At 47.3% G+C, this 21,713-nt stretch overlaps 1 protein-coding gene across 2 annotated transcripts in view; it reads left to right on the top strand.

The window, feature by feature from the left end:
* Positions 1-21,713, top strand: part of atf6b (activating transcription factor 6 beta) — a 166,409-nt gene that overhangs the window by 56,408 nt on the left and 88,288 nt on the right. For both annotated transcript variants that reach the window (XM_085973856.1, XM_085973855.1), the window contains exons 6-8: positions 923-1,105; positions 6,046-6,263; positions 9,040-9,225. In XM_085973856.1, coding sequence (XP_085829982.1) covers positions 923-1,105; positions 6,046-6,263; positions 9,040-9,225 — 587 coding nt within the window. The remainder of the gene's footprint in view (positions 1-922; positions 1,106-6,045; positions 6,264-9,039; positions 9,226-21,713) is intronic.

Here is a 21,713-nt window from a genome sequence, read left to right as displayed (position 1 = left end):
CTGAACAGGCTGGAGCTCTTTTCTGTAGAAAAGAGAAGGCTGAGGGGTGAGCTGGTCTTTGAGATTATGAAAGGGTTTGATCGGGTAGACATAGCTAACATGTTTCCACTTGCGGGTGAGACCAGATCTTGGGGGCCATAAATATAAGATAGTCACTAATAAATCCAATAGGGAATTCAGGAGAAACTTCTTTCCCCAGAGAGGGGTGAGAATGTGGAACTTGCTACAACATGGAGTGGTTAAGGTGAATAGCATAGATGCATTTAAGGGGAAGCTGGATAAGCACATGAGGGGGAAAGGAATAGAAGGTTATGTTGATGGATGAGATGAAGGAGGGTGGGAGGAGGCTCGTGTGGAGCATAAACACCCACACGGATCTGTTGGGCCAAATGGCCTGTTTCTGTGCTGTTAGTACTATGTAATTAAGTACAGATAGCAGAGTAAAGCTCCTACTGTCCCTCAACAGTGTGCCTCAGGCCCTGCTGCATAAGAGCACCTACAACAACCCTTGCAGGGCCTCAGCCTGATGTTCCAATTGGTGTTGAATTAGGGGCTGTTATATGCAGTCAGCCGCTATGCAAACTGTGATTGATGCAGATAAACCGACTTCGCACACGGCCCTTCATTATTCTGAATTAGCAGATGAATTTTGTGAATTAAGGAATAATTCTTTAGCCCTTTTTACCATGCTAAAAATGCACCCGGTGGCATTTTATGTATTACAAAAAGCGCAGCGTTGATTTAAAGTGTTGCGCAGTCCAGTAGTTGTGTTATCATTGGATAATGGGGTATTACCCTGTTGCAGTCCGATGCCTGGTGCTGAGATCAGACGGGCAGCAGCAAGAGTTGGATGCGTGTGTTCCGTAAATATCGGGCAGTGTGTCCCCTGCTATAATTTCACTTTGTTTCTCCTTCGCTCCAGTACAAGCCACCACGACTACTAAGGCCAACAGCATCCTGTGCAGCAAGCCGACCATCCAGCCCAAACCGGTTGTCGTGACGACGTTGCCTACCGCGCCGAGCGCCAGCCCGGCAAAGACCATCATTCTTCAGTCAGTCCAGACCGGTCAGCCGCAGAGTCTGCCATTAAAGCAAACCATTCCAGGTACACGTCCGCTGCCTTTTTAAAAAAAATAATTCAAAGAGCTTTCTTTCATAAACGTCCTTCCCTTGGGCTTTTTGGAGAGCCGGGGGTGCAAGCAGACGGACTGCGTAAACTTTCCTCGCTCAGCAAGTGGAAGCTGGGATTGCAAATCTGGCAGTAACCCCAAGGGCTGCTTTCTCTTTCCGCTGATTCGGTTCTAGAATCGTACAGCACAGAAGGAGGCCATTTCGGGCCCATCGTGCCTGTGCCGGCTCTTCAAAAGAGCGATCCAATTAGTCCCACTCTCCTTTGCCCTTTCCCCATAGCCCTGCAAATGTTCTTCCCTTCAAGTATTCATCCCTTTTGAAAGTTATTATTGAATCTGCTTCCTCCACCCTTTCAGGCAGTGCATTCCAGATCATCGTAACTCGCTGCGTTAAAATAATAAAATCCCATCTCCCCTCTGGTTCTTTTGCCAATGACCTTCAGTCTGTTCTCTGGTTACTGACCCTCCTGCCACTGGAAACAGTTTCTCTTTATTTACTCTGTCAAAACCCTTCATGATTTTGAACACTTCTATGAAATCTCCTCTTAACCTTCTCTGCTCTAAGGAGAACAACCCCAGATTCCCCAGTCTCTCCACATAACTGAAGTCCCTCATCTCTGGTACCATTCTGGTAAATCTCATCTGCATCCTCTCCAAGGCCTATTCCCTAAAATTTAGAAGTTTAAGGGGTGATTTGATCGAAGTTTTCAAGCTATTAAGAGGAACAGAGGGTAGATAGAGAGAAACGATCTCTGCTGGTTGGGGAGTCGAGGACTAGGGGATAGAGTCTAAAAATTAGAGCCAGACCTTTCGGGAGTGAAGTTAGGAAACACTTCTACACACACAGGGTGGTAGAAGTTTGGAATTCTCTTCCGCAAATGGCAACTGATGCTCGGTCAATTAATTTTAAATCTGAGATTGAGAGATTTCTGTTAATCAAAGGTATTCAGCAATATGGGGCAAAGGTGGGTTTATGGAGTTAGGCCACAGGTCAGCCATGATCTCATTGAATGGCGGAACAGGCTTGAGAGGCTCAGTGGCCTCCTCCTGTTCCTGCAAGACGTGTAAAGGGACTCCAGTATAGTAAGCCAAATATATCGGGGCCGACTCACTCGCCCTTTGATAACATGGCACGGCCTGTAGAACATCCCAGCTTCCTCTTGTAATGCAAGGTTGCCGGTTAACACAACGTATTGCTGGCTGTGATGGCAGATACTTACACACCCAACCCAGGCAATGACTATCTCCAACAAGTGAGAGTCTAACCACCTCCCCATGACATTCAACGGCATTACCATCGCCGAATCCCCCACCATCAACATTCTGGGGGGTCACCATTGACCAGAAACTTAACTGGACCAGCCACATAAATACTGTGGCAACGAGCAGGTCAGAGCTGGGTGTCTCACCTCCTGACTCCCCAAAGCCTTTCCACCATCTACAAGGCACAAGTCAGGAGTGTGATGGAATAATCTCCACTTGCCTGGATGAGTGCAGCTCCAACAACACTCGAGAAGCTCGACACCATCCAGGACAAAGCAGCCCGCTTGATTGGCACCCCATCCACCACCTTAAGCATTCACTCCCTCCACCACTGGAGCACCATGGCTGCAGTGTGTACCATCTACAAGATGCACTGCAGCAAATTGCCAAGGATTCTTCGGCAACACCTCCTAAACCCGCGACCTCTTCCACCTAGAAGGACAAGGGCAGCAGGCGCATGGGAACACCACCACCTCCAAGTTCCCCTCCGAGTCACACACCATCCTGACTTAGAAGTATATCGCCGATCCTTCATCGTCACTGGGTCAAAATCCTGGAACTCCCTCCCTAACAGCACTGTGGGAGTACCATCACCACACGGACTGCTGCTGTTCAAGAAGGCGGCTCACCACCATCTTCTCAAGGGCAACTAGGGATGGGCAATAAATGCTGGCCTTGCCAGCGATGCCCAGATCCCATAAGCGAATTTAAAAAAAAACTATAAAGGAATAAGGAATCTTTAGCAGCGAACTTATTTCCAATTTGTAACTGAGAGTATGTGGGTGTGATCGCGTGCTGCTGCATACTGCGAGGGGAACCTCTGTACATGAAGAGTCGGTAACCAGAGGACACAGATTGAAGGGGATCGCGTGCTGCTGCATACTGCGAGGGGAACCTCTGTACATGAAGGGTCGGTAACCAGAGGACACAGATTGAAGGGGATCGCGTGCTGCTGCATACTGCGAGGGGAACCTCTGTATATGAAGGGTCGGTAACCAGAGGACACAGATTGAAGGGGATCGCGTGCTGCTGCATACTGCGAGGGGAACCTCTGTACATGAAGGGTCGGTAACCAGAGGACACAGATTGAAGGGGATCGCGTGCTGCTGCTTACTGCGAGGGGAACCTCTGTATATGAAGGGTCGGTAACCAGAGGACACAGATTGAAGGGGATCGCGTGCTGCTGCATACTGCGAGGGGAACCTCTGTACATGAAGGGTCGGTAACCAGAGGACACAGATTGAAGGGGATCGCGTGCTGCTGCATACTGCGAGGGGAACCTCTGTACATGAAGGGTTGGTAACCAGAGGACACAGATTGAAGGTGATTTGCAGAAGAACCAGAGGCAAGATGAGTTTTTTTACACGCAGCGTGTTGTGATCTTGAATTCGCTGCCTGAAAGGGTGAACCAGATCCAATAGCAACATTCAACAGGGAATTGTATGAATACAAAATTTGCAGGGCTGTGGTGAAAGAACAGGGGGAAGGGGGACTAACTGGATTGCTCTGTAAAGACCAGTAGAGGCAGTGAGCTCCTCCTGTGTTGTGTTACCAAGAATTACAACGTTTTTACAGTACAGGAACAGGCCATTCAACCCAACAGGCCCATGCTGGTATTTATGCTCTACACGAGACTCCTCCCACCCCTCTTCATCTAACCCCATCAATATACCCTATTTCTTTCTCCCTCATGTGTTTACAGGAAACTTTCGATTTACCGGCACCTAAATAACCGGAAATCTCGGTTAACCGGCAAAATTCAGGAGTAGGTTTTACTTCATTTGTATTTGCCGCCTTCCATCTGTGCTGTGCAAGGGTGTGGCTGCAGCTGTTGCTAAGCTACAGAGACACTTGAAACTTGAGGCCATTGTTCTACTGTTGTTCAACAAGGTTTGTTGCTTTATACGGAGCTGTCAGCTCTCCCTATCTTTTACTATAGGGTTCGGTTATCCGGAATTTTTGATGAACCGGCACCACGTCGGTCCCGTCCGTGCCGGATAAAAAGAAGTTTCCTGTATCTAGCTTCCTCTTAAGTGCTATTTGCCTCAACTACTCCCTGTGGTAGTGGGTTCCACATTCTCGCCACTCTCCGGGTAAAGCTTCTTCTGAACTCCCTATTTGATTTATTAGCGACTATCTTATATTTTTTGAGGATGTAACTGGTAGAATAGATAAGGGAGAACCAGTGGATGTGGTGTATTTGGACTTTCCGAAGGCTTTCGATGAGGTCCCGCATAAGAGATTAGCGTGTAAAGTTAAAGCACATGGGATTGGGGTAAGGTACTGACTTGGATAGAGAACTGGTTGGCAGACAGGAAGCAAAGAGTTGGAATAAACGGTTTTTTTCCCGAGTGGCAGGCAGTGACTAGTGGGGTCCCGCAGGGATCGGTCCTTGGACCCCAGCTATTCACAATATATATTAATGATCTGGACGAGGGAACTAGATGTAATATCTCCAAGTTTGCAGACGACACAAAGCTGGGTGGGCGTGTGTGCTGTGAGGAGGATGCCGAGAAACTCCAGCATGATTTGGACAGGTTGGGTGATATGGCAGATGCAATATAATGTGGATAAATGCGAGGTTATCCACTTTGGTGGCAAAAACAGGAAGGCAGATTATTATCTGAACGGCAATAGATTGGGAGAAGGGAATGTGCAACGAGACCTGGGTGTCCTTGTGCACCAGTCGCTGAAGGTAAGCATGCAGGTGCAGCAGGCGGTTAAGAAGGCAAATGGTATGTTGGCCTTCGTAGCGAGAGGGTTCGAGTACTGGAACAAGGATGTCTTGCTGCAGTTGTACAGGGCCTTGGTGAGACAACACCTTGAGTATTGTGTGCAGTTTTGGTCGACTTATCTGAGGAAGGATGTTCTTGCCATGGAGGGAATGCAGCGAAGATTCACCAGACTGATACCTGGGATGGCAGGAATGACCTGAGGAGAGATTGGGTCGATTAGGCTTATATTCGCTGGAGTTTAGAAGAATGAGGGGATCTCATTGAAACTTACAAAATTCTAACAGGACTAGACAGACTAGATGCAGGAAGGATGTTCCCGATGGCCGGGGAGTCCAGAACCAGGGGTCACAGTCTAAGGATAAGGGGTAAGCCATTTAGGACAGAGATGAGGAGGAATTTCTTCACCCAGAGTGTGGTGAACCTGTGGAATTCTCTACCACAGAAGGCAGTTGAGGCCAATTCATTAAATATATTCAAGAAGGAGTTAGATATATTTCTTAAGGCTAAAGGGATATGGGGAGAAGGCAGGGACAGGGTACTGAGTTTGGATGATCAGCCATGATCTCATAAAATGGCGGAACAGGCTCGAGGGGCCGAATGGCCTTCTCCTGCTCCTATCTTCTATGTTTCTATTTACGGCCCCTAGTTCCGGTCTCCCCCGCAAGTAGAAGCATCGTCTCTACATCTACCCGATCAAACCCTTTCATAATCTTGAAGGCCTCTATCAAATCACCCCTCAGTCTTGTCTTTTCTCGAGAAAAAAAGCCCCAGCCTGTTCAGTCTTTCCTGAAACGATTGCATGCTAGTTGGTCACTCTAAGGGAAAAGGCCCAGACCTGTAACAGACAGAGAGTGATGGTAAGAGGGATCCGTTTCTGGGAGGATGCTTGTATTAAATGTCGTCGTCTTTCTCCCCAGTGTCCAGGCAGTCTGTGGTCCTCTCCCAGTCAGACCTGGTGAGAATTCCCGTGCAGGGACTAATCAAGGTGCCAGCAGTGAATGGGGCGATCAATGGGATCACCGCCAGCTGCAAGCTGCCTAATGGCATCTGCAACGGGATCAGCATCAGCAAGTCCGCCACCAAACCAATCGTGCCAGCGCCTGCACAGACCGGAGCTAACTCTTCCGAGATCGACGTGAGTACAGCAGCTGCTGGAGGGTGGGCTTGCTGACACTCGGGAAGAAAAATCAGTTCCAGCTTTAGATTGGGCAACATCAGAACAGCGAGCCAGTTCGTTGTGAGGAGAACACAGATGGATACAGATAGACTAAGTGAGTGGGCAGGAAAGTGGCAGATGGAGTGTAATGTAGAGAAATGTGAGTTTTCACTTTGGTAGGAAAAACAGAATATTTTTTAAATGGTGAGAAACTTTCAAATGTTCAGAGATCTGGATGTCCTCGTGCAAGAAACACAGAAAGCTAGCATGCAGGTAGGTACAGCAAGCAATAAGGAAGGCAGATGGCATGTTGGCCTTTATTTCAAAGTGGTTGGCGTGTAAGAGTAAGGAAGTCTTGCTACAATTGTACAGGGCCTTGGTGAGACCACACCTGGAGTACTGTGTACAGTTCTGGTCTCCTTATCTAAGGAAGGATATACTTGCCTTGGAGGCGGTGCAACGAAGGTTCACTAGACTGATTCCTGGGATGAGAGGGCTGTCCTATGATGAGAGATTGTGTAGAATGGGCCGATACTCTCTGGAGTTTAGAAGAATGAGAGGTGAGCTCATTGAAACATACAAGATGCTGAGAGGTTGTTTCCCCTGGCTAGAGTGTTTAGAACTAGATAAAGTGGATAGAAATGACCTATTTCCCTCAGCAGAGGGGTCAAAAACCAGGGGGCACAGATTTAAAGTAATTGGTCGAAGGTTTAGAGGGGATTTGAGGGGAAATTTCTTCACCGAGGGTTGTGGGGGTTTGGAACTCGCTGCCTGAAAGGGTGGTCGAGGCAGAAACCCTAACCACATTTAAAAAGTACTTGGATGTGCACTTGGGAGGCTGTAACCTGCAGGGCTCCGGACCAAGAGCTGGGACATGGGATTAGGCTGGATAGCTTTGTTGGCCTGCACAGACACTGGGTCGAAATGGCCTCCTTCCGTGCTGTAACTTTCTATGACTCTGAGCGAGGGGGCATAGTTGCGGGATAAAGAGTCGGCCATTTAAGACTGAGATGAGGAGGAATTTCTTCACTCGGAGGGTTGTGAATCTTTGGAATTCTCGGCCCCAGAGGGCTGTGCATGCTGAATCTTTGAGTATATTCAAGGCTGAGAGTGATAGATTTTTGGACTCTAGGGGAATCGAGGGGTATGGAGTAGGGCAGGAAAGTGGAGTTGAGGTCGATGATCTGCCATGTTATTGAATGGTGGAGCAGGCTCGAGGGGCTGTGTGGCCCACTCCTCTTAGGTTCTTAGAACAGCGTAGGGATGCTTTTCAGGAAATTCTGGTGCCAAATATTCACTAAATTTACAGAATCATAACATACATGCTGCTTCATGGCCCCGTCGGCGCTCTCGGGTGGACGTAAAAGATCCCGCGGCACTATTCCAAAGAAGAGCAGGGGGAGCTCTCTCCGGTGTCCTGGGGCCAATATTTATCCCTCAACCAATATCACTTTTTTTTTAATTACCGATCTGGTCATTTATTTCATTGCTATGTTTGTGGGACTTTGCTGTGCGCAAATTGGCTTCCTACATTACAATAGTGACTTCGCTTTGAAAAGTACTTCATTGGCTGTACAGCTCTTTGGGACGTCTGAGGTGGTGAAAGGCGCTATATAAAAGCAAGAAGTTCTTCACAATTTGTGGCTATTTTCCAAGGCTGTCGGCTTCTTGAGCCAGAGGTGATGTCGAGCCTAACCGTGCTCGGCCTTCCTGTCAAGTCATCGAGTCACAATGAGCAGCAGAACCATTTTTTTTTTAAAAAAACATAATATATTTAGATAGACGTATTTGTCACCGATCAATGTGCAAATCCCAAGGCGCTTCACAAGAACGTAATCGGACAAAAAGATTCACGAGGAGGAGGTATTAGGACAGGTGACCAAGCGCTTGGCCAAAGAGGTTGGTTTTAAGCAGAGTCTGAAAAGAGAGAGGCGGAGAGGTTTAGGGCCGAGACGAGGAGTAATTAAGGCGAATACCATAGATACATTTAAAGCGGAAGCTAGCTAAACAAATGAGGGAGAAAGGAATAGAAGGTTATGTTGTATAAAAGCAGGGAAGTCCTGCTACAACTGTACAGGGTATTGGTAAGACCACACCTTGAGTACTGCGTACAGTTTTGGTCTCCTTATTTAAGGAAGGATATACTTGCATTGGAGGCAGTTCAGCGACGATTCACTAGGTTAATTCCGGAGATGAGGGGTTTGACTTATGAGGAAAAGTTGAGCAGGTTGGGCCTATACTCATTGGAATTTAGAGGAATGAGAGGTGATCTTATCGAAACATAGAAGATACCGAGGGGGCTCGACAGGGTGGATGCAGAGAGGATGCAGGGGGCACAGTCTCAGAATAAAGGGTCGCTCAGAACTGAGATGAGGAGGAATTTCTTCTGAGGGTCGTAAATCTGTGGAATTCTCTGCCCCAGAGAGCCATGGAGGCTGGGTCATTAAATACATTTAAAGTGGAGATAGACAAATTTTTGCAAGATAAGGGAGTGAAGGGTTATGGGGAGCAGGCTGGGAAGTGGCTTTGAGCCCTAGATCAGCCATGATCTTATTGAATGGCGGAGCAGGCGCGAGGGGCCAAGTGACCTATTCCTGCTCCTATTTCTTATGTTCTTATGTTGATGGGGTGAGTTGACGACGGGTGGGAGGAGGCTCGTGTGGAGCATAAATGCCAGCATAGACAGGTTTGGCCCAATGGCCTGTTTCTGTGCTGTACATTCTATGAAATACAATGTAAAATTCCGTCTCCTTAGATAAAACTGCTAAAGCGGCAGCAGCGAATGATCAAGAACAGAGAGTCGGCCTGCCAGTCCCGCAAGAAGAAGAAGGAATACCTGCAGGGCCTGGAGAGCAAACTCCGGGAGGCACTCAACGAGAACGAGAAACTCAAACGGGAGAACTCGCTGCTGAAAAAGAAACTTGACAGCATCGTATCTGAGGTGAGGTTTGTGTGTACACCAATAGTCACATTGCTTCCCAGTTCATGCATCGTATCTGAGGTGAGGTTTGTGTGTACACCAATAGTCACATTGCTTCCCAGTTCATGCATCGTATCTGAGGTGAGGTTTGTGTGTACACCAATAGTCACAATGCTTTCCAGTTTACCTTTATTTACTTCACAAGTCAACTTCTCCCCCTGAAAATATTAAACTTGCACGGACTCTATTTTTGTTCTTGTGCACATTTAGACTCGTCTTACAATCTAGTGTATGTGTATGACAAATCAAGGGTTTAAATCAAACATAGCCACAGTAAATAATTCTAAAATGTCTAAGAGTGTTAAAAAAACAAGCCTGAAGGCTTTGTGACTTAATGCGAGGAGCATTCGTAATAAGGTGAATGAATTAGCTGTGCAAATAGAAGTAAACGGATATGATATGATTGGGATTACGGAAACATGGCTCCAGGGTGACCAAGGCTGGGAATTCAACATCCAGGGGTATTCAATATTCAGGAAAGACAGGCGAAAAGGAGGTGGAGTAGCATTGCTGGTTAAAGAGGGGATTAACACAATTGTAAGGAAGGATATTAGCTCTGATGATGTGGAATCTGTATGGGTAGATCTGCGAAATACCAAGGGGCAGAAAACGTTAGTGGGAGTGGTATACAGACCCCCAAAGAGTAATGCGGAGATTGGGGATGGCATTAAACGGGAAATTAGAGATGCGTGCAATAAGAGCACAGCAGTTATCATGGGTGACTTTAGTCTACATATAGATTGGGCTAACCAAATTAGTAACAATGCTGTGAAGGAGGAATTCCTGGAGTGTATACAGGATGGTTTCCTGGACCAATATGTCGTGGAACCAACTTGAGACCAGGCCATCTTAGACTGGGTGTTATGTAATGAGAAAGGATTAATTAGCAATCTTGTTGTGCGAGGCCCCTTGGGGCGGAGCGATCATAATATGTTGGAATTCTTCATTAAGATGGAGAGTGAAGTAGTTGACACAGAGACTCGGGTCCTGAATTTAAATAAAGGAAACTACGATGGTATGAGATGCGAGTTGGGTAGGATTGATTGGGGAATGTTACTCAAAGGGTTGACGGTGGATAGGCAATGGCAAACATTCAAAGATCGCATGGATGAACTACAGAATTTGTTCATCCCAGTTTGGCATAAAAATAAAACAAAAAAGGTGACTCAACCGTGGGTAACAAGGGAAATTAGGGATAGCATAACATCCAAGGAGAGGACATATAAATTGGCCAGAAAAAGCAGTAAACTTGAGGATTGGGAGCAGTTTAGGATTCAGCAAAGGAGGACAAAGGGATTAATTAAGGGGGGGAAATAGAGTATGAGAGTAAGCTTTCAGGGAACATAAAAACTGACTGTAAAAGCTTCTATAGATATGTGAAGAGAAAAAGATTGGTGAAGTCAAGCATAGGTCCCTTGCAGTCAGAATCAGGGGAATTTATAATGGGGAACAAAGAAATGGCAGACCAATTAAATACATACTTTGGTTCTGTCTTCACAAAGGAGGACACAAATAACCTCCCAGAGATATCGGGGAACATAGGGTCTAATGAGAGGGAGGAACTGAATGAAATCAGTATTTGTCGGGAAATTGATGGGATTGAAGGCCGATAAATCCCCAGGGCCTGATAATCTACATCCTAGGGTACTTTAAGGAAGTGGCCCTAGAAATAGTAGATGCATTGCTGGTCATCTTCCAAAATTCTATAGACTGGAACAATTCCCATGGATTGGAGGGTAGCTAATGTTACCCCACTGTTCAAAAAAGGTGGTAGAGAGAAAACGGGGAATTATAGAGCCGTAAGTGTTGAGTCTGTGCTTTCAAATGTAGTTATGCTGAATAACTGGACACAGACTACAGAATACTTAAACAGGTCTTTAGTAACTGAGGGTCAGGGCTGAACTGAAATACACTTTGCTCCACAGGGTTTATATACCGGTGTGGTCACCACCGGTACTACAATGCACAGAAGCCAACAGAAAGTAGTCCATCACCTTAAGGTATCCTCTTAAGGTGGTACAGGTTACATACACTACAATTCCTCCCCTTTTAGCTTAACAGTGTACACCCCAATTTAAACATAACATGAATAACATATATACAACTTTCACACAAAACTGTTCAAAGATTCAGTCTCTGAGGAGGCCTCCTGATCCGGGCCGGATAACGCCTTTCAGGGGTCTCTGGTTCTCGTTGCTGGGGTGACTCATCCATTTGATCTCCTATGGATTGAACATCATCATGTACGTTCGAGTCTGAGGTAGATGCTACAGGCTCAGTAACTTCTTCAACTGGTGTCTCTGCCGTAGACATGGGGTCGACCCTTGTTCTCGATTCCGCAAGTTGGTCAGCATGACGTCGTATTACGTTCTCACCAACGTCTACCGTGTACATCAAGGGTCCTTGTCGGGCACGAATTGTTCCGGATTGCCATTTATCATTCCTATAGTCCCTGGCCAACACTGGTTGTCCTATTTCGAAACTCCAAGTGGCCTTGTTATTTACGTGCTGGAATTGCTTGTTTTCGACTTCCCTACGCACATTGGGTTTTAACAAATCCAACCGGGACCGCAACCTCCTGTTATAGAACATTATGGCAGGGCTTTGATTTGTCACTGCATGCGTGGCGTTTCGATATGCCATCAGGAAATTGTCCACCTTGTGTTGTAGTGGAATATGGTCTTCGCTCATGGCCTTTATCGCCTTTTTGAACGTTTGTACAAATCTCTCGGCCAACCCATTGGTAGCCGGATGATATGGGGCAGATGTATAGTGTTTCACCCCATTCTTTTTCATGAATTTCTGGAATTCTTCTGACACGAACTGTGGTCCGTTGTCTGAACATATTTGTTCCGGCAACCCATTCCTTGCAAATATGGTTCTTAGAACTGCGATCGTCTTTTCAGAGGTAGTGGTCGACATCTTAATCACTTCTGGCCATTTAGAATGTGCGTCTACCGCTATCAAAAATATGGAATCCATGAATGGACCTGCAAAGTCGATATGCACACGTTGCCATGGGGTTGAAGGCCATTCCCACGGATGCAGCGGTGCAATTGGAGGTGCGTTTTGAACTTTTTGGCACCCTGAGCAGCTTTTAGTCAGATCCTCTATTTGTTTGTCGATACCTGGCCACCACACATAAGCCCTAGCAAGGCCTTTCATCTTGACTCCCCCCAGATGACCTTCATGCAGTTCCTTCAGAACTCTCTCCCTTAATTTAGGAGGAATAATCACCCTTGTTCCATACATCAATGTTCCTTGACAGATGGACAGCTGTTCTCGTCTGGCTGAGAATGCCGGTAACAGTGGTTTGCCATGTGCTGGCCATCCCTTCACTCTCAAATCGTAGACCCGAGACAGTGTCGGGTCGTTTCGGGTCTCTCAATACTCGCATTGGTGACTGGTAAGCATTCGATGATGGTCGAGTAAAATATCTCGACAGGGTCAACTGCCGGTGCCTCTTCCGCTGTAGGTAGTGGCAGGCGCGACAGCCCATCAGCATTACCATGTTGCTTTGTACCTTTGAATTCGATATCATATTGATGTGCCCCTAGGAAAAGGGACCATCTCTGAAGCCTCTGCGCCGTCATAACCGGAACACCCTTCTTAGGGTTAAAAATGGAAACCAACGGCTGGTGATCTGTCAGCAGTGTAAACTTTTGGCCTTGCAGGTAATGGTTAAATTTCTTAACTCCCCACACGAGGCTGAGAGCCTCCCTATCTATCTGAGCATAGTTGCGCTCTGCGGAGGTCAATGATCTGGATGCGAACGCGACTGGCCTTTCCAAGCCATTTGGCAACTTGTGTGAGAGCGCTGCCCCGATACCATATGGAGAAGCATCACAAGCTAAGCGAATAGGCAGCGTTGGGTTAAAGTGAGCCAACACTTCCTTAGAGGTGATCAGTGCCTTGCTTTTTTGAAAAGCCCGCTTACAGTCCTCGCTCCACTTCCATGGTACTCCCATTTGCAAAAGAGTGTTCAGCGGGTGTAACACAGTGGATAAATTTGGAAGAAACTTGTGGTAATAGTTAATCAACCCAAGGAACGACCTCAACTGGGATACATTTTCCGGAGCGGGAGCTTTCACAACAGCTTCGATCTTGTCAGGTGACTTATGAAGCCCCTCCTGGTCAATGACGTGGCTGCAGTACGAGATTCGCTTCTGAAAGAACTCACATTTCTGGCGATTAACTCTGAGTCCATATTCTTTCAATCTGGTGAGCACCTGCTCCAAATTCGCGAGGTGTTCCTTATCATCTCCTGTAATCAGAATGTTGTCCAGGTAGCATTGTGTGCCTGGAATTCCCTGCAATACCTGCTCCATGGCCCTTTGCCAAATCGCTGGAGCCAATGCCACTCCAAAAACCAGTCTATTATACCGATATAAGCCCTTATGTGTGTTGATCGTGAGATACTGGCGTGACGCTTCATCAACTTCCATCTGTAGGTACGCCTGCGCCAGGTCTATCTTGAAGTGTTTCCCGCCAGACAGCGAAGCGAAGATATCCTCAATCCGCGGAAGCGGATATTGCACTGTGAAGAACCGGATTAACAGTGATCTTGAAATCGCCACAGATGCGAACCTTCCCAGGTTCCCCCGGCTTGTTGCTCAACGAACGCTTCATGACGGGAACAAAGGGTGTGGCCCATTCGCTCCAGTCCACCTTTGACAGTACTCCTGAACGTTCTAGCCCTTCCAGCTCTGCTTCCACAGCAGGTCGTGTCGCATAAGGTACCGGTCTGGCTTTGAAAAATTTTGGGTTTGCATGTTCTTCAACCTTGATGTTTGCCGTAATTCCTTTCAGTGTTCCCAGTCCCTGTTGGAACACCTCCTTAGCATCGTCCAGTATTTTGGACAGTCGTTTAGGTTTGACGTCGTCCTCTTTACAGGAATCTACAGTTAGTGCTTGTAAGGAATGCCAGTCCACATTTAATCTCCGGATCCATTCCCGTCCCAGTAGTGGTGGACCTCCCTCAGGTAACACATACAAGTCCATTTCCTGACTTTCTTTACCATTGTAGACCACCTTTACCTTTATCTTTCCGATGGGGTATACTCTTTGCCCCGTGTATGTTTTCAATACAATCTCCGTATCCCTCAGGGGAATGTGAGAGAATAACCTTTTGTAATCTTGCTTATTCATGACCGTCAATGCCGATCCAATGTCCAATTCCATCTTCACTTGGACTCCTGCTATCCGAAGCATGACCCAGATAGTTTGGTGGTCTGCTGTGTTACCCATATTATGTATTTTTAGACAACCCAGTTCCTTACTGCTGGAGTCTGAATCCGTCTTCTGTTCATCCGAACTGTTCTCTGTCACCTTGTGTACTTTTTTGTACTTCTCCTGCGGCGACTTTTTGCTGCTGGTCTTCTTTCCTGACCGGCATACTCTCGCTTTGTGACCAATTTTGCCACATTGCCTGCATTCTTTATCTTTGAACCAGCACTGGTTCTGGTCATGCGTTGTCCTTCCGCAACGATAGCACTTTACTGCGCCCAATGCCATTTCATTGGTGCTGAATTCCACTGGCCTTTGCTGCATTTCTGCAGTGCCTCGTGCTGCTGCCTCGTACGATGCTGCAATGCTGAAAGCTTTGTCCAGCGTAAGATCCTTTTCCTCTAGCAGTCGCTTCTGGGTTCCTTCCCTTAGTAGCCCACACACAAACTTATCTCTCAGAGCGTCTGCTAGTCCTGTACCGAACTGACAGTACTTTGATAACTTGCGCAGTTCGATTAAGAATTCAGCGTTGCTTTCCTCTTTAAGTTGAATTCTTTTGTAAAATTTAAATCGTTCCGCTATCAGCAGCGGCGTGGGGTTTAAATGCTCTTGCAGGATAGTAACAATATCCGCGAAACTCTTTCCTACCGGTTTATCTGGTGTTACAAGGTGCCTTAATAACCCGTACGTCTTCGCACCCATAGAGTTTAATAGGGTTAGTGCTTTCTTATCCACCGGTACCTCATTCGCTGTACAGTAAACTTCAACGCGTTCCACATAAGTGGCCCAATCTTCCACATCGCTATCAAAAGCAGTGATGTTACCCGTTTTTGGCATCCTTGTTGAGTTTCCTTTCCTTCGGATGATGATTATTATTTTATTTTATTTTTCAAAATGGCGGCTTCCCGCGCTTGGCGGCTTTTCCCGCGCTTGTCTTCTTCCCCCGCCGACTAAAAATGGCGATTACCGCGCTGTTGCCGTTCTCGCCTCCCAGCGGTCCTTTATTTCCCCCGACACTGCTGCTCTTGTTCCCCACCGCTCCTGCGGTCCTTGTGGACATCAACACTTTTCTGGCTGCTGCGCGTCTCTGCCCCGATTGCAGTCCGGCCCCTGACACCGGCTGCGGTCGTGTTCTCCGCCCTTTTCTTCGTTTTCCCTCCCCTTCTCCCGCTGACAACTCGGCCAACTTCCCCTCCGTGCCGCTCGATCGGGCTTACCCGCCGCTGTCGTAGAAGGGATGATCACTGCCTGTTGCTGATGGTGGACTTCGTGGCCAGCAAACCAACCCGGGTTCCCGATGGCCTCCCGTGCGATGCAGTGCTCAGCAGGATGTTGAGGGCGGATGCCCCTTTTCGACGCCCGTTCTGAGGACGAAGCTTCCTTGGATGCAAAACTGCCGCTAGGTACGGTCAGACTCGTCGCCACTGTTGAGTCTGTGCTTTCAAATGTAGTTATGCTGAATAACTGGACACAGACTACAGAATACTTAAACAGGTCTTTAGTAACTGAGGGTCAGGGCTGAACTGAAATACACTTTGCTCCACAGGGTTTATATACCGGTGTGGTCACCACCGGTACTACAATGTACAGGAGCCAACAGAAAGTAGTCCATCACCTTAAGGTATCCTCTTAAGGTGGTACAGGTTACATACACCACAGTAAGCCTGACATCAGTAGTGGGGGAAATGCTAGAGTCCATTATAAAAGATGTAATAGCAGAGCACTTGGAAAACAGTGACAGGATCGGACAAAGTCAACATGGATTTACAAAAGGTAAATCGTGCTTGACTAATCTACTGGAACTTTTTGAGGATGTAACTGGTAGAATAGATAAGGGAGAACCAGTGGATGTAGTGTATTTGGACTTTCAGAAGGCTTTCGATAAGGTCCTGCGTAAGAGATTAGCGTGTAAAGTTAAGGCACATGAGATTGGGGGCAAGGTACTGACTTGGATAGAGAACTGGTTGGCAGACAGGAAGCAAAGAGTTGGAATAAACTGGTCTTTTTCCGAGTGGCCGGCAGTGACTAGTGGGGTACCGCAGGGATCGATCCTAGGACCCCAGCTATTCACAAGATACATTAATGATCTAGACGAGGGAACTAGATGTAATATCTCCAAGTTTGCAGACGACACAAAGCTGGGTGGGCGTGTGTGCTGTGAGGAGAATGCCGAGAAACTCCAGTATGATTTGGACAGGTTGGGTGATTGGGCAGATGTATGGCAGATGCAGAATAATGTGGATAAATGCGAGGTTATCCATTTTGGTGGCAAAAACAGGAAGGCAGATTATTATCCGAACAGCAATAGATTGGGAGAAGGGGATGTGCAACGAGACCTGGGTGTCCTTGTGCACCAGTCACTGAAGTTAAGCATGCAGGTGCAGCAGGCGGTTAAGAATGCAAATGGTATGTTGGCCTTCATAGAAAGGGTTTGAGTACAGGAACAAGGATTTCTTGCTGCAGTTGTACAGGGCCTTGGTGAGACCACATCTTGAGTATTGTGTGCAGTTTTGGTCATCTTATCTGAGGAAGGATGTTCTTGCCATGGAGGGAGTTCAGCGAAGATTCACCAGACTGATGCCTGGGATGGCAGGAATGACGTATGAGGAGAGATTGGGTCGATTGGGCTTATACTTGCTGGAGTTTAGAAGAATGAGAGGGGATCTCATTGAAACTTATAAAATTCTAACAGGACTAGACAGACTAGATGGAGGAAGGGTGTTCCCGATGGTGGGGGAGTCCAGAACCAGGGGTCACAGTCTAAAGATAAGGGGTAAGCCATTTAGGACAGAGATGAGGAGGAATTTCTTCACCCAGTGAGTGGTGAACCTGTGGAATTCTCTACCACCGAAGGCATTTGAGGCCAATTCATTAAATATATTCAAGAAGGAGTTAGATATATTAAGGATCAAGGGATATGGGGAGAAGGCAGGGACAGGGTACTGAATTTGGATGATCAGCCATGATCTCATTGAATGGTGGAGCAGGCTCGAGGGGCCGAATGGCCTACTCCTGCTCCTATCTTCTATGTATGTTTCTATGTATCTATGTTTGTGCGTCCATATCGTATGAAGGGAAAATCTCCATGGTGCTATTTAAAGAGGAGCGAGGTCTCTCTGGTTTTACATAGGATTACATAGGATATACGGCACAGAAACAGGCCATTCGGCCCAACCAGCCCATGCCAGCGTTAATGCTCCCCGAGCCTCGTAATAACATAAGAAATAGGAGCGGGAGTCGGCCATTTGGCCCTTCGAGCCTGCTCCGCCATTCAATAAGATCATGGCTGATCTTCTACCCCATCTCCACTTTCCTGCACTATCCCCATATCCCTTGATTCCCTTAATATTCAAAAATCCATCGATCTCTGTCTTGAATATACTCAACGACTGAGCCTCCACAGCCCTCTGGGGTAGAGAATTCCAAAGATTCACCACCCTCTGAGTGAAGAAATTCCTCCTCATCTCAGTCCTCAATGGCCGACCCCTTATTCTGAGACTGTGACCCCTGGTTCTAGACTCCCCAGCCAGGGGAAACATCCTCCCTGCATCTACCCTGTCAAGTCCTGTAAGAATTTTGTATGTTTCAATGCGATCACCTCTCCATTCTTCTAAACTCCAGAGAATATAGGCCTAGTCTACTCAGTCTCTCCTCATAGGACAAGCCCCCCATCCCAGGAACCTTCGTTGCACTCCCTCTATGGCAAGTATATCCTCCTTTAGGTAAGGAGACCAGAACTGTGCACAGTACTCCAGGTGTGGTCTCACCAGGGCCCTAGATAATTGCAGTAAGACCTCTTGCCGTCTTTCCTCATCGAAATCTATCAGCATAACCCTCTATTCCTTTCTCCCTCATAGGCTTATCTCGCCTCCCTTAACTGCATCGATGCTATTTGCCTCAACCACTCCCTGTGGTAGCGAATTCCACATTCTCACCATTCTCTGGGTAAAGATGTTCATTCTGAATTCCCTATTGGATTTCTTGGTGACTATCTTATATTGATGGCCTCTAGTTATGCTCTCCCCCACAAGTGGAAACATTCTGTATCTATCAAAACCTCTTAATATTAAAAGACCTCTATTAGGTCACGGCTCAGCCTTTCTTCAAGCGAAAAGAGACCCAGCCTGTTCATCCTTTCCTGATAGGCATACCCTCGCATTTCTGGTATCATACTTGTAAATCTTCCCTGCGCTCTCTGTCTTTCCCCCCCCCCCCCCCCCGCCCTTTGCAGGCCCGCGCTCTGTCTTCCCCCCCCCCACTGCAGGCCCTCACTCTCTCGCTCTCTCTCTCGATGAACTGCTCGTTTGTTTTTAAGCATGGCATTGCCCCTTTACGAACTTGTACCTAATGGGCAGTCGTCGATGACTAAGTCCAACACCGCCTTCAGTGTGCCAGTGCAGCCTTCGGTCGCCTGAGGAAGAGTGTGTTTGAAGACCAGGACCTCGAACCCGGCACTAAGCTCATGGTCTACAGAGCAGTAGTGATACCCGACCTGCTGTATGCCTCAAACATGGACCATGTACAGCAGGCACCTCAATGCACTGGAGAGGTACCACCAACGCTGCCTCCGTAGGATCCTGCAAATCCATTGGCAGGATAGGCGCACCAGCGTCAGTGTTCTCGCTCAGGCCAACATCCCCAGCATCGAAGCTTTGACCACGCTCGATCAGCTCCGATGGACGGGTCACATCGTCCGCATACCCGATACAAGACTCCCAAAACAAGCGCTCTACTCGGAGCTCCCACACGGCAAGAAACCCCCAGGTGGGCAGAGGAAATGCTTCAAGGACACCCTCAAAGTCTCCTTGGAAAAAGTGTAACATCCCCACTGACACCTGGGAATCCCTGGCCCAAGACCGGAGTGCAGGAGAAGCATCCGGGAAGGCGCTGAACACCTCGAGTCTCTTCGCTGGGAGCAAGCGGAAGCCAAGCGCAAACAGCGGGAGGAGCGCACGTCAACCCAAGCACCCCACCCACCATCTGCCCCACCTGTGACAGAGTCTGTAGGTCCCGCATTGGACTCATCAGTCACCTGAGAACTCATTTTTAGTGTGGAAGCAAGTCATCCTCGGTTCCGAGGGACTGCCGAAGAGAGAATTGAGTAGTGCTACTTTCACATTTAAACTGGACCAGGTGACCATATTTTCAGACTTGTTTTAAAAGTCAGTCTGGCCTTGGGTTTGTGCAGTTAGCGAAGGATTTTGAATGCAAGAAGGTAGTGTTAGTGGAGGAGGAACACCATTTGAGGTCTGTGAGTAAGCAATGAATGAGTTTGACAACTTTTTATCATCGAATCCTAGACTAGTACAACACAGGAGGTCATTCAGTCCATCGAGTCTGCACCGGCTCTTTCGAAGAGCAATCTCAAAGAGTAGTCCCACTCCCCCGCTCTTTCCACATATCCCTGCAATGTTTTCTCAAGTATTTATCCAACCCCCTTTTGAAGGCTAATATTGAATCTGTATCCACCACCCTATCAGGCAGTGCATTCCAAATCCTAACCACTCATTGCTTAAAAAAAGTTTTTCCTCATGTCGCCTCTGGTTCTTTTGCCAATCAGCTTAAATCTGTGCCCTCTGGTTATCGACCCTTCAGCCATTAGAAACAGTTTCTCTTTATTTACTCCTATCTAAACCTTTCATGATTTTAAACGCCTCTAACACATCTCCTTTTTAGCATTCTCTGCTCCAAGGAGAACAGCCCCAGCTTCTCCAGTCTATCCACGTAACTGTAATCCCTCATCCCTGGAACCATTCTGGTAAATCTCGGCTTTACCCTCTCCCAAACCTTTATCTAATCTGTTTGATCAGTGCGTGGAATTATTGGCGTGTGCAATCCCGGGAGTGCACACTCATTAGCGGGACCTGCCGGTGATCGCAGCAGTGCAATCTATTTTGAAAATGTATAATTGCGAAAACAGTTTGACATCAGGGATGTACAAAAAGCAGCTACTATCGTCCTATAAATAAAGTACAGAATTGAAATGTGCAGGCGTTTGCTGTCTGTCAGAATGCCTGTCACTTACAGGTGCAGGACGGCTGCAGTCACCCATGTCTCGTTGTGTTTTTTTGATCAGCCAGCAGAGGGTGATGTTGCTCTTGATTTAACTCTAGTGGATCTGACTCTGACTCCGACTCCTCCTCTTCACCTCACTGTGGAACTCCGAACCACCCCCAGCCTTCCCTCCCTCCTTTAGGCTATCAAAACCCACGCTAGGTGTCGCCTCCCACCTTCTGATTTATATCGTCTTCTCTCCTCCTGCACCAAGACCTCCGCTTGGGCTGTGCTCAATTTGTTTAGACGTTTGTAATAAGAGACATTCATCGAATGATACAGCTCAGAAAGAGGCCATTCGGCTCATCGTGCCTGTGCTGGCTCTTTGAAAGAGCAACTCAATTATGTCCCACACCCCCCTGCTCTTTCCCTGTAGCCCGTCAAATGTTTTCCTTTTCAATTATATATCCAGTTCCCTATTGAAAGTTAAATTGAATCTGCTTCCACTGCCTCATCAGGAATATAAGGCAATGGATGAAAAAGAGGCAGTGAATTCCAGATCAACATAACTCGCTGCGTAAAAAACAAATCTGCTCAATTCTCCCTCTGGCGCTACTGCCACGTTTGTTTGATGGGGAGTTCCAAAGTTGCCCTTAAGGCTGGGGAAAACTCAAGGCTGTAAAAGTATGCATGTTAGCGGGAGGGAAAGTGAATACCATTGCATTGGAGGCAGTACAGAGAAGGCTCATGAGATTCCTGAGTTGAAGGGGTTGTCTTATGAGGAAAGGTTGAGCAGGTTGGGCCGATACTCATTGGGGTTTAGAAGAATGAGAGGGGATCTTATTGAAACATATAAGATTCTGAGGGGGCTCGACAGGGTGGATGCTGAGAGGATGTTTCCCCCCGTGGGGGAATCTAGAACTAGGGGGCACAGTCTCGGAATAAGGGGTCGCCCATTTAAATTGGAAATGAGGAGGAATTTCTTCTCTCGGGGTCGTGAATCTTTGGAATTCTCTTCCCCAGAGAGCTGTGGAGGCTGGGTCATTGAATATATTTAAGGTGGACATAGACAGATTTTTGAACGATAAGGGAGTCGAGGGGTATGGGGAGCGAGCAGGGAAGTGGAGTTGAGGCCAAGATCAGATCAGCCATGATCTTATTGAATGGCGGAGCAGGCTCGAGGGGTCAAATGGCCGACTCCTGCTCCTATTATGTTTTTACGTAACTCG

Source organism: Somniosus microcephalus, unplaced genomic scaffold (assembly GCF_052327205.1).
Source record: "Somniosus microcephalus isolate GS21.2 unplaced genomic scaffold, FLI_Smic_1.0 unresolved_chr1, whole genome shotgun sequence".
NCBI classification, from domain to species: domain Eukaryota; kingdom Metazoa; phylum Chordata; class Chondrichthyes; order Squaliformes; family Somniosidae; genus Somniosus; species Somniosus microcephalus.
This window is presented reverse-complemented; position numbering and strand designations above follow the sequence as displayed.